This window comes from Ipomoea nil, unplaced genomic scaffold (assembly GCF_001879475.1).
Source record: "Ipomoea nil cultivar Tokyo-kokei standard unplaced genomic scaffold, Asagao_1.1 scaffold3195, whole genome shotgun sequence".
NCBI lineage: Eukaryota > Viridiplantae > Streptophyta > Magnoliopsida > Solanales > Convolvulaceae > Ipomoea > Ipomoea nil.
In genome coordinates this window covers 4,263,469-4,277,410 of record NW_017619623.1, presented here as the reverse complement: position 1 = coordinate 4,277,410, position 13,942 = coordinate 4,263,469, and the positions used below count along the sequence as shown (strand labels likewise).

At 36.3% G+C, this 13,942-nt stretch overlaps 1 protein-coding gene across 3 annotated transcripts; it reads left to right on the top strand.

Annotated features, from left to right (window-relative positions):
- Window positions 1-3,622: 3,622 nt before the first annotated feature.
- On the top strand, window positions 3,623-9,808 carry LOC109168317 (ABC transporter C family member 4-like). 3 transcript variants are annotated; one of them, XM_019317330.1, is made up of 12 exons: window positions 3,623-3,675; window positions 3,871-5,991; window positions 6,082-6,402; window positions 6,583-6,669; window positions 6,820-7,428; window positions 7,546-7,710; window positions 7,791-8,085; window positions 8,203-8,417; window positions 8,576-8,881; window positions 8,996-9,059; window positions 9,210-9,449; window positions 9,547-9,808. In XM_019317330.1, the coding sequence occupies exons 2-12, from the start codon at window positions 3,913-3,915 to the stop codon at window positions 9,645-9,647; spliced, it is 4,482 nt and encodes a 1,493-aa protein (XP_019172875.1). In that variant the 5' UTR covers window positions 3,623-3,675; window positions 3,871-3,912; the 3' UTR covers window positions 9,648-9,808. The 3 variants fall into 3 exon arrangements, with proteins under 3 accessions (XP_019172875.1, XP_019172874.1, XP_019172876.1); XM_019317329.1 differs by having other exon boundaries at window positions 3,629-3,704; XM_019317331.1 differs by having other exon boundaries at window positions 3,672-3,692.
- Window positions 9,809-13,942: the final 4,134 nt, after the last annotated feature.

Here is a 13,942-nt window from a genome sequence, read left to right as displayed (position 1 = left end):
TCATTACAAATTTAAGTTAAAATGAAGCAGCACATATGCTCTTTACAGAAATAAATATTAAGTAAATAAAACAGAATGTGAGAATGAAATTTCTAGATAGAAATTTAGGCAAATTTAAGTTAATATGAATCAGCACAAATCCAATTTTGTCTCATTTAATATTCTCTTTTAGTAAGGTTTCCTTTAAATGTTATCTGCCTATCATTTTAAACCTATATGAACTTATTTCTACTATTAAGATGCTATGCCAGCAAGGAAAGAAAGAAGGGGAGGATCAATTTAGTCCTTTAACCAAAGGATGTCTTTTATATGAGTTTTCTTCAACTCAGACATTGAAGAAAGGGAGAGGTGAGGCTATCAAGAAGGAGAAAATTGCATATTTAAGAATTAAATGCTACAACTCAACTATATTTATACCCAGGCAATGTGCAAAATTAACAATTTGAAGAAAACAAAAGTGGCAACTACTACGATGTCTTTTAGATGAGTTTTCTTCAATACAGACATTGAAGAAAGGGATAGTTGAGGCTATCAAGAAGGAGAAACTTGCATATTTAAGAATTAAATGCTACAGCTCAACTATATATATACCAAGGCAATGTGCAAAACGAACAATTTGAAAAAAAAACAAGTGGCAACTACTGTTACTATCAGAACAGCATCATGAGGAAATTACCAGCATCAACAGTTATAGGGGGAAGTGGAAACAACAATCAACAATCCCAAGTATTAACACAATATTACTGAAACTTCATATTCTATTGTACCTTAAACTTATTCTGTTTTGACAGAGTAGTATTTCTCTTTTAGATGCCTCTATGCATTCTCTCATTCTTCACCAGTTCTCTTCGTATTACTTGAAAAAACAAATTAAGAATTCATACCTCTTATTAAGAATACTAGTTTTTTTACGCGCATTGCGTGATTGAGATAATGCCCAATGTGGTTTTTTTTTTTTTTTTTTTTTTTTTTTTTTTTTTTTTTTAAATAAGTGCTTTAAACTGTATCAAGGCAATATTATATTGAAATTGTTCATGCATAGATAATTGAATGTTAAATTTGCCTATTTAAAAAGGCAATTCTAAGTTTACAAATGCAAGATAATATAGTCAAAATTGATTATAATTGTCAATAAAATAATTGTATAGGTATATATGGTTGAAACCAAATACGGTACATAAGGGAGATCAAATAAAAATTAGGGCATAAAATATTAAATATATACTAATATTGAAGAGCTTAACTGCTGATTGCTAAACAAGGACATTGTGAGATAGTTTCCCACTTTAGTTTGTTGTGTGATTTGAATACTCTTTTTTGTCAATAAATCTACCAAGTAGTTAATATGATTGGTTTAATTATATATTTTTTTAAAACAATTATTATTATTATTATTATTATTATTATTATTATTATTATTATTATTATTATTATTATTATTATTATTATTATTATTATTATTATTATTATTATTATTATTATTATTATTATTATTATTATTATTATTATTATTATCCTTAGGTTATTTTACATGTTAATCTAAACAGCTAATTTTTTCAAATATGTTTTTCCCAACCGTTGATATAATTCGCTGGTCAAATTCGCTAATATAATCCGCTAACGCTAACCGCTAACAGATAATTGTCAAACAAGGACATTACGAGGTAGTTCTCACTTCAATTTGTTGTGTGATTTGAATACTCTCTTTGTCAACAAATCCCTCAAGTAGTTAATATGATTGACTTTATTAATTATTATTTTTTTTTTTAAATTTTTTCATGGTATTAATAAAATACTTGGTAAATAAATATATAACATTATTTTGTATTATAACTTTGATATTTAATTAAAAATAGTGCACAAAAAAGATAATAGACAATGTAAAGAATATAATCAATTGATGAATTTGAATGTAAAGAATTTTTACACGGGAGAAATATAAAGACAATATATCTAATAAAATTATTTCTCTTAATTAATTTATTGATAATGAATAATTTTTTTAATAAAGACATTATAGAGACAATGTAGTGAATATAATCAATTGATGAATTTGAATGTAAAGAATTTTAATATTGGAGAAAAATAAATACAATATAACTAATGAAATTATTTCTCTTATTTAATTTATTGATAATGAATAATTTTTTTTGAATAAAAAGACATTGTAGACACAGAATTCTAAATTAAAGAAATGCATATGTATTATTTTTTGTTGTAGCTACTAATTATTATTTAATGTAATAAGAGTAAAATAGAGTACTAACTATGCCAACTTTGATTGGGATGAGGTTCGAACATACGACCTTTCTTATTGAAATCAATGAGTAAGTTAACGGTGAACTAATAGAAATTAACGGAAAAGATAATATTTAACGGAAAAGTTAACGGATAATCATATTCATTAAGGATAAATTAGGAATTCTAAAAAAAAAATAAAATCTGATCAATCTGAGCTATTCATTTGATTAAAAACTTTGACCGTCATTTTTTTTTTTATCAATTATAGGCCTAACTCTCTTGGACTCTTATTAGTATAGTAGATATATGTCATATATATGTATGTAGTTGCATGTAAGATTTTACAAACTGAAATACTTTGAGGGGTACAAACAAGATAGATCTATACATTAGATTAGTGAAAAAACATCAAATTTACAAGTATACATTTAACAGAAAACCCTAGGTAAACATCATATTTCAAGATCGTGTTTTGCGGGTCCTTTTTCTTGGTGAGTCAAAATACTTGACAACTTTAACGGATTTGGTACTGTCTCTTAAACTTTATGCACTTTCTGTTTCAGAAGGGATTATGTAAAGTTGGTAATTATAACGTGACAATGGTATATTCCTATGTTAAAATTACTTTTAGATGCATGCATATTATGTAAATTCTTTAAAATATATAGCATGAGTAATAAAATTATTATATGTCACTGTCTCGTCGATTTCTAATTATTGCAGTCAATATTCGATTTTATTAATTTAGTATTGTAAAATTTGAACAATTTTAACTAAGTTAATTAAATGATTAACTTAATATTCATAAGGTTTTAAGTACCACTCTTTGTGATAGTTGTGTATTAAATTTAAATTACTAGTTTAAGGTATTGTAAATTATTCATTTGTGAAATATTATAACGATGGATATTTAACCAAGTTGAAGCTATGATTACTTATGTGATCTGTACAGCATGTTTGCGAATTTGAACAGATAAAAGGTTGTTGTCTGTTTTAATGAGTCTATTAAAAACCAGGCTGTATGACACTCATGGCGGTGTAAACAACGTGGGAATTGAATGTGAGCCTGACGTTTACGTGTCTTGTTTGTATACTGTCGCGCTCAATGTCACACAATGCTTCTAGAAACAAGAGGTTGGTTGGTTTCTTGATTTTCCTGACTAAAACTGAGACACTATAAAATGGTGAGAGATGCTTCAGGATAATGGTACCCATAGATCGAATAGTGAATGTTTATTCAGCTGATTCCATTATTGCCGCATATCGAGATATATGATAAATGGTTTCAGATACTACCAAATCTCTGTCCATCTCTTTAAATTACGTGTCAGTGTTCCCAATGCAGACTCTAAATAATCATTTTTGTTCGTTGTATCTTGTGAGCTTCTAGTGGCCCGTGGCCGGGCTGCTGTATTTACATTTGCTAAACTGTAGGTATGCAGGCCGGCCATGTGAGCGTTCTGGTAGATTTGGAGTTTGTCTATGTTTAACATAAGTTTCATAATATATTATATTATATTTCGGCGGCATGGTCTATGATGTATTTTTTTTTTTTTTTTTTTTTTAATTTAAAAGAAAATCTTGACTTGTTTCTTGTGGTGGTGGTGGTAGTGTTTCTTAATTCTTCAGGAGATTGGTGATCATTAAACTTGAAGTTGGTCTGCAATCATCATGTCCACTACTAGTGTTCCATGGCTCACATCCTTGGAGTGTTCTGCTCCTACCCTCCCATCTTCAGAAAATTCATCCTTCTTCTCAGTTGCTATCAAATGGTTAAGATTCATTCTTCTTTCACCATGTCCCCAAAGGGTTTTGTGTTCCTCTGTTGATCTTGTTTTCCTGTTGACACTCCTAGTATTGGCAGTCCAAAAGCTTTGTCATAGCAGGTTCACCGGAGATGCAAATTCCACCACCTCCTCTCTTAACAAACCTTTGCTTGAAACTAAGAGGCTCCCCCATTTCAGGGTCTATGCATCTTTTGTTGTCACAGCTCTCTTAGGCCTAGCTTATATTGCTCTTTTCTCATTTTCAATCGCCAAGGGTATCCACTCCGCATGGGATTCCATAGATATTTTGTTCAAATCATTACAAGCTGTGGCTCATATTGCAGTTGTGGTTGTTCTGATTGCACACCAGAAGAAATTTGGAGCTACTGTTTCTTATCCCATGTCCCTTGGGGCCTATTGGGTTGCGAGCTTCATAGTTGCATGCTTCTTTTCTTCTTCTGCTCTGATTCGCTTCATTTCTTCTGCTGCCTACAACACAGAGCCGAGACTGAGAATGGATGATATCTTTTTCTTGTCTAGCCTTCCCTTGTATGTTTATCTCTTGGTCGTCTCCATTAGAGGATCAACTGTGACGGAAGATATTAATAATGTTCAGGGTGATTCCAACGTCAGTGGCTACACCACAGCTTCTTTGCTGTCTAAGGCAGTTTGGAACTGGATGAATCCGGTACTGTGTAAAGGATACAAATCGCCATTAACAGCAGACGACATCCCTTCGCTCCCACCCGAATTTTGTGCCGAAAAAATGGCACTACTGTTTGAGAGGAGCTGGCCAAAGGCAGGTGAGAACATGAATCACCCTGTTCTAAAATCGCTGGCTCGTTGCTTCTGGAAGCAGATTGCTTTCACTGGATTTCTTGCAATTGTGCGGTTGGGTGTCATGTATGTTGGTCCTCTACTGATCAATACTTTTATCAGTTTTGCTTCCGGGGATAGAAGCAACCCTTCAGAGGGATATTTTCTGGTACTCACCCTCTTCTTAGCAAAAGTAATCGAAGTCTTGAGTGCACACCATTTCAATTTCCACACCATGAAGCTTGGGATGCTAATCAGATCCTCCCTCATCACAAACTTGTTCAAGAAAGGCCTCAGGCTTTCTTGCTCCTCTAGGCAGGCTCATGGCGTGGGACAGATAGTGAATTATATGGCTGTTGATTCACAGCTTCTGTCTGATATGATACCACAGCTCCATTCATTGTGGATGATGCCAATACAACTTACGGCAGCCTTATTTCTCCTCTACCTATACATTGGTGTACCAGTGATGGCATCCTTGGTTGCCATTGTTGGAGTGATCATCTTCACGTTGATAGTTTCGCGTATGAACAACTTGTTTCAGTTCAGACTGATGGAGAATCGCGACCTGAGGATGAAAGCTGTAAATGAGTTGCTGAGCAACATGCGTGTGATTAAGTTTCAAGCGTGGGAAGAGCACTTCAGCAACAAAATACAATCATTTCGTGGAGTTGAGTTCAGCTGGCTTACTAAAATCATGTATTTGGTTTTTTTGAACTTCTCTGTACTGTGGAGTGTTCCCACTCTGATCTCAGCTCTTACTTTTGCTGTTGCAATTTGGATGAAAGTCCCTCTTGATGCCGGCACAGTTTTCACAGCAACAACAGTCTTGAAAATCTTGCAGGAGCCTATCCGAACCTTTCCTCAGTGTTTAATCTATCTCTCACAAGCCATTACATCTCTCAACAGGCTGGATAACTATCTCACAAGCCATGAATTGGACCCTAAGATAGTTGAAAGAGAGGAAGATTATTGCGATGGTCGAATTGCAGTGGAGGTGAAACAAGCAAATTTTTCGTGGGACGATGAAGGCAACCAAATTATCTTGAAAGATATCAACTTTGAAGTCAGAAAGGGAGAACTTGCTGCAATTGTTGGAACTGTTGGATCAGGAAAGTCTTCCTTGTTAGCTTCGCTTCTGGGTGAACTTCATAAATCCACAGGAAGAGTACGTATATATGGACTTCAATTTCAATTCCGATCCGCTTTATTTTTCTATATATGAATATGATATATATTCTTGCATGCATGCATGCAGGTCAGAGTTTGTGGAACAACTGCTTATGTAGCCCAGACATCATGGATTCAAAATGCAACTGTTCAAGATAACATCTTGTTTGGTTCACCAATGAACATTGAAAGATACAAAGAGGTCATAAGAGCTTGTTCGCTGGAGAAAGATATGGAAATTCTAGAACACGGTGACCAAACAGAGATAGGAGAACGCGGAATCAACCTCAGTGGTGGCCAGAAGCAAAGGATACAACTAGCTAGAGCAGTGTATCAAGACACTGATATTTACTTTCTTGATGACATATTTAGTGCTGTGGATGCTCAAACTGGATCAGAAATATTTAAGGTGGGTGGGTTCAGTAACTTCAATTCTATAATGTTACATCAAATCTAATTAAAGCTGCTGATGAATTAGATATGTGATAATAATTTTTCAAATCTATAATGTGATACATACTTCAAACATATATGGAGAAAATTAAACAAACCTACAAGAACTGAAACCATTATATATTTTCTTTTGCAGGAATGTCTGAAGGGAGTTTTGAAAGACAAAACAATTTTACTGGTGACTCACCAAGTTGATTTCCTACATAATGCTGACCTTATACTGGTAAGCAACCAAAGCATAAATGTATATATATAGTCACTGCATGTACTGTGTTTGTTAATATATTTCCTGCATGCATAATGCATAATACATACAGATCCTGTAATGATAAGCAACAATAAATAAATATATGCTTATACTTTTAATTGTTAGTTGATGCGAGATGGGAAGATCGTTCAATCTGGACCTTACAGGGGGCTTCTTAAATCTGGGATGGACTTCGGAGCTCTTGTTGCTGCACATGAGAACTCCATTGAGCTTGTAGAAATGAGCAGGAATGTTTGTCATGACAACTCTGCACAATCTCCTAAAAAATTTGAAGACCAAAGAGAAGCCAATGGTGAAAATGAAGAATCTGAGTGGTCTAAAGGTGGTAACTCCAAGCTCATTGAAGAGGAGCAGAGAGAAACGGGTCATGTAAGCCTTGAAGTCTACAAGCAGTACTGCACTGAGGCATATGGATGGTGGGGTGTGGCAGCGGTATTAATAGCGTCCTTGTCATGGCAAATATCCCTCAGTGCAAGTGATTATTGGCTTGCATACGAGACTTCTTCTCAGCAAACGTTTAACCCTCCTCTATTTATTAGTGTTTACTCAATCATAGGAGCCATTTCGTGTGTACTAGTGGTAATCAGATCATTTGCGGCTGCAGTTTTGGGTCTTAAAACAGCTCAAACTTTTTTTACTCAGATTGTTTGCAGCATCTTGCATGCTCCAATGTCATTCTTTGACACAACTCCATCTGGAAGAATATTGAGTCGTGTGAGTTCCGCGGGCTAGCTAGCTAGATAGCTGCATTATATATATATATATATACATATGCTTCACATACATACCCTGCTCCAATCACTAATCAACAGATTTGTTGTTTTGTTTCAGGTATCAACGGATCAAGCCAATGTCGATTTTTTGATCCCATTGTTTATGAGTATAGCAGTGGCCATGTACTTCACAGTAATTAGCATACTGGTTATTATGTGTCAGAATGCTTGGCCAACAATATTCCTTCTCATCCCTCTCATTTGGCTTAATGTCTGGTACCGGGTAATGAAACATTAACCTCCCATCCATTTCTTTCTTCTTCTTCTTTATTTTGTTTTAATTTAATGCATCCATATATGCAGAACTACTACATTGCATCGTCACGAGAACTAACCCGACTTGATTCACTGACTAAAGCCCCTATTCTCCACTACTTCTCTGAAACTGTTTCCGGGGTTATGAGCATACGCTGTTTTGGGAAACAAGGTACATTCTTTCAGGGAAATGTTGACAGAGTGAATGCAAATCTGCGGATGGATTTCCACAACAATGGATCAAATGAGTGGCTGGGCTTCCGTCTGGAGTTCATTGGAAGTGCCCTGCTCTGCATTTCTACCCTTTTCATGATCATGATGCCAAAAACTCTTATTGGATCAGGTTGGGTGGTGCTATTCTTAATCCTGCTAAATTAAATTGGCATTTTTATTTATTTTTTTTTTTGTAATAAACTGACTACTTGTATGTGTGTTTTGTTTGGGTCATTGCATAAATTAGAGTATGTGGGCTTGGCTCTATCTTATGGTCTGTCACTAAACGGTGTTCTGTTCTGGTGCGCCTACATCACCTGTTTCATGGAGAATAGAATGGTTTCAGTTGAAAGGATAAAACAGTTTATAAAGATCCCATCAGAAGCTACATGGAAGATAGCTGGTTGTCTTCCATCCACAGATTGGCCTACTCGTGGGGATATTGAGATAAAGGACTTGAAGGTACATACGTATGTAATGTATAGTAGCAGTCATGCATTTTTTAAAAAATTGTTCTTCGATCTTTATCAAACTAAAAATTGAGTATGTATGTAGTGATTAGAAATTAATAATTAGTGAGTGAATATATGTGAACTAAAGTAACCGGGTGGGTGGTGCAGGTTAGGTACCGGCACAACACAGCTCTAGTTCTTAAAGGAATTTCCCTTAGCATCCATGGAGGAGAAAAGATTGGTATAGTTGGAAGAACTGGAAGTGGGAAGTCCACTATGATTCAAGTTTTGTTTCGGCTGGTGGAACCTTGTGCAGGGACAATAGTGATAGATGGAGTCGATATCTGCACGTTGGGCCTTCATGATCTCAGGTCTCGCTTTGGTGTCATCCCTCAGGAGCCTGTTCTCTTTGAAGGGACTGTTAGAAGCAACATTGATCCACTGGGGCTATACTCGGACCAACAAATATGGAAGGTACATACTATATATACGTGCAGACTGCAGTGCATGGTATATATATATATATATATATATATATATATATATATATATATTATTATTAATTATTTCGATCTGATCTGTGTTTAGAGTCTTGAACGCTGCCAATTGAAACAAGTGGTGGCTGACAAGCATGGACAACTAGATGCTTCAGGTCATATCATCCTAATTCCTATCCCTCCCTTAAATTATTATTAGCCGCTTAATTAATTGTTGTATGTCTTCAATATATAATTCTGATTCTGCATATATACCGTGCACGCACTCACTCACTTATGGGGTAAAATATAATTGAATTGAATAGTGGCTGACGCTGGGGACAACTGGAGCGTGGGGCAACGGCAGCTGCTGTGCTTGGGGAGAGTGATGCTGAAGAACAGCAGAATTGTGTTCATGGATGAAGCAACAGCTTCGGTGGACTCCCAAACCGACGTCGTCATCCAAAGAGTCATACGCGACGACTTCTTAGACTCTACTATTATCACCATTGCTCACAGAATTCCTACAGTTATAGATTGCGACAGGGTGCTGGTGGTGGACGAAGGTGCAGTGGGATCGATCAACCTTAGCTTACTTCAACTACTATTTATGCAGCTCTCATATTATACTTCAATTAATAATGTGTTTTAATTTTACTGCAGGGTGGGCAAAGGAGTTTGATTCACCGGCTAAGCTGATGGAGCGCCCATCATTGTTTGCGGCTCTGGTTCAAGAATACTCCAACAGGTCATCAGCTTTATAGGTTCAACAATATTATTCCTCTCAGCTCTCTCCAACATTAATGTCCAACCTTCCTTGGGATTATCTATCTCATCTCAGAAATATAACTTGTAAAATATATTGTCTTCTTTTCAGACATTTAATTTCCAGATTTTCATTATTTTTAAGTTTTCAGTTCTTCAATTTTTCATTTTCATTTTTTTAAATTCATAACACTAGGGGCGTTTGGTTCAGGTTATATAACATAACCAAGGGAATGTGACATTCCAAAACTCACATTCCTATGTTTGGTTCACATTATCTCAGGAAATCTAACATTCCCCAGGAATGTCACATTCCCTCCACATAAGATTTTGAAGGGAATGTGATTCCCTTCAATTTCTAAGGTTATGTAAGATAACCTTGGTTATGTTAGTTTATCACACACACACATATATAATTATTTTTGTAATTATATATATATATATATTTTATTTTTATTATGCTAGGTTTGCATATAAAATAATTTTGTTTCTCAAGTTTAATATTTTAGTTAATATTTTAAAATCATGTAATTATATATGATACCGTTATCTTATTTATTTATTTTAATTTTTAAATTTATTAAAATATATAAAAATATGTTAAGGATATTATATTGTGTGAATAAAAGATAACCCTAAACCAAACATAATTATATTACATACCCCAATTTTAACCAAACACAGGAATCTAACATTCCAAGTAATCTAATATTCCCAACAATCTAACATTCCCTAAGGTAATCTGACATTCCGTGAACCAAACGACCCCTAAATATTAAAATTAATATCCCAACCTGCTTTTCACCCTCCAAAATTCTTTCCATTTTTTCAAATTACTACTAGCTTCAAAATATAGAAAAATGCACAACATTTTTTCATTTTCTAAATTGAAAGTTTGACAAATAAACATACTTTTCAGTACTTTAGTTCTCCATCTCTCAACTCTCAAGATAAATATATCGTTTTTCTCATTAGTAACATGCCATATCTACGCAAGGTCTTTTATGTTCTATTACACGTGAATAGATTTAATTAATTGTTAAAATGGTACAATTCTGTCTATTAGGTGCAATAGGTCTAGGACTAATGATTGCCTGTATATTTAAAGATTGTAATTTAGTGTGGTAAAGAAACGCTAATTTTTTTTATGTCCATATTTGATAAATGGTTATTAGCAGATTTAGTTTTTTTTTTTTTTTTTTTTATTCAAATCACTAATTTTTTTTAATTATATAGTATAATTAATTGATAATATTATAGTTGATTGTAAAAAAGTGTTTGGTAAATTAGCTGATAAGTGTTTGGTATAATTTCTTTTCTTAAAAAACTAATTAAAAAGGTTATTGATAAGTTATATACCCCGGGTCTGTGCCATCACTTACAGTCGGATTGGGATCATTCGGGTCTTGGCCTACTGGTCGGGGTCAAAGGTGACGGGTCAAACCCGCCACCTCGGTTGACCCTATAAAAGGGCCTTTGGCCCTTTGGCTTGGGGATTCCATTTTTTCATTCTCTCCACTCTTCTCTCTATGAGGCACTCTCCCCTCTTTCTACAATAAAAGATCCAAGAACAAAGATGAATAAAACAACCATTTTGAGCTATATTTCTTGGTGTTCATACATTTTATATGATGATCTCTCATATTCTCTTGATGTCTTCCTTCATGCTAAGCCGCTTCTCAACATCACTCTCCGTGCACGCCGCCCCAATCTGCAGAAGCTTCACCATCTGCCCATCGGAATCCTCGTCGGCAGCAGCAATCTCCGGATCAATCACTTCCGATTCCTTGCCGTCCAGCACCGCCTTCGCTATCCGCCGTTAGACGCTATTAAAGGCATTCTGCGCATCCGTTTTTGGGTCGAAGAGAATGCAGCAACCGCATGCAACCATGATACACCCGCCCCGCGGTTGTATCGGTCGTGTTCTTTTTCGAGGAAAAAACACAAAACTCCACAAGAAAAATGGTTGGGGAAGGAGGAAGTAATGGAAGTGTTTTCAAGAATGAACTACTTTTCTCTGCACTATCATCAGCTTGCTACACTCTCTTTATAGCTAGCGTTTATTACATTCAAGCTACCCTGCTACAAACTAGCAAGGCCTCAACAGAAATATTATTGTTAATACTACGTGGAAACTCAACCTACCACAAAGTCTTCAAAGCGTGCCGGAAGTTTACGCGTTCTTTGCGGTCTCTGTTCACCAATGACGCTCCCTTTGCCACGTACCTCATTAACTGCTTCCATAATCTCTGCAGATTTATTCACGGTTGTATCACTACCCCAGGTGCCCAAAAACACCTTGTCCTCAAGGTGAAAGTCCGGGAATGTGTCAGTCAATGTAGAGACTGGAATCCAAATCGCATCTTCCGGGAGACTGTCAGCCCAATGAACCAACGCTTGAGTCTCTAACTGCCCATTAACGAGGACAGTGCGACTACTACACACAGTCAATGGGGATGGCAATCCTTGTTCCACGACATCACCCGGCAATGGGCGAGTAATCTCTGGTTCTGACCCACGATACGATTTAAGAAGGGAAACGTGGAACACGGGGTGAATTTTTGCTTCCGCTGGCAAGCGTAGATGATACGCCACAGGACCCACCCGTTTCAAAATTTCGAAAGGGCTAAAGAAACGAGCGCTAAGCTTAGGAGATATACGCCTTAGTACAGACTGTTGACGAAACGGCTGTAATTTTAACCACACAAAGTCCCCAACCTCATAGACTACCTCTCGTCGTTTTCGATTTGCTATCTGTGTCATGCGGTGTTGCGCCTTCAACAAATTTGATTTAAGCATCTTAAGCAATTCATTACGTTCTAATAAAATCTCATTCAATGAATGAATGTTTGTAGAATCTCGCACGTAATGAGGGATCACCGGTGGCGCACGTCCATACAAAGCCTGAAAGGGACTCATTTGTAGACTATGATTATATGAAGAATTATAGCAGAATTCGGCCCAACCGAGGAACTTAAACCACGATTTCGGTTGATGGTGCACAAACGCGCGGAGGTACTGTTCAAGACCTCTGTTCACCAATGACGCTCCCTTTGCCACGTACCTCATTAACTGCTTCCACAATCTCTGCAGATTTATTCACGGTTGTATCAAACCACCTTGTCGGTAAGCCAACCACTTCCCCACTCTGCTTCTTGTTCCATTTTTTGTATCTGTTGCAGAACACTACTTTCCAGTGGATTTATTTACTCCATGTTTATACATTTTTCCGTGCATACCGGAGTATCGTCACCTTCATCAACAACAACAATTACACTGGAGACGGGGACAAGCAGAGTTGACAAGAAATTTCATCCCCCACACCGCTGATTTATTCCACCGGACGAGAGCAAGCCTCGCCACTGTTTGTCGATCTACTGCCGGCGCAGCTCCGTCACCGAACATCACCAGTTCTTTTATACCAACTTTGAGTCCTCCATTACTATTCGGAAATGATAAAGCAGAGCAGGAGTTTTTGAGAGTTCCATAATGCTTTCTTTGAGAAATCTTCCACATCCTTCAGGCCATTAGGCGTGACGCAGCAGAAATGAGGAGAAGTCTTGGTGCCGAAGCTTCTCCCTCAATGGTGGGTGAGGGCGGTGATGCAGCAGAAAAGAGGAATGCATGCAAGTCGATTGATTGTTGATGGCGGTGAAACATGAAAAGCAAGGAAAGTAAAAGATGCTTCGTGCATGCAATTTAATTGGGGTGAGTGGCGGTGTAAAGTAACTAGCAAGAGAACAAAAATTAAATAATGCATGCCTATGAGTGGTGGTTGGGGATGGTGGAGTCGATACGTAACAAGTCGACCGTCTGTGTAATTTTATTTACAGTGTAAAATGTGTAGTCAGGCCCACAAATTAAAGTTGGCCGTAGCCTATTTGGATATCAGGTTGTATAGGCCAATTACAAATTGTATAGGTTATGGGCCTATACCTAGAAAATTGTAATAGTTAGAATTTAATTGTAATAAGTCCGGTTAGGTTGGTACTTTCACCACCGGCACCTTAGAGTCCGGTCAGGTCGTGTAACACCCCGTGTTACGGCCTTCAATCCCGGATTAATTATTTAATTAATCCCCTTAATAATAATTAAATATGATTTAATTCGGTTAGTTTTTCTTTAATTAATTAATAAGGTCCACCATGAACCGTGGACCCTTACCTAAATTAGAGTCCTAAGCCTATTAGGAATAAAGAAAGTAAACCCTTTACTATTCAGATTCTAATTAGGAATCCTAGACCTAGTTATCTATTAGGAATAAAGGAAGTAGGCCTTTTACTATTCAGACTAC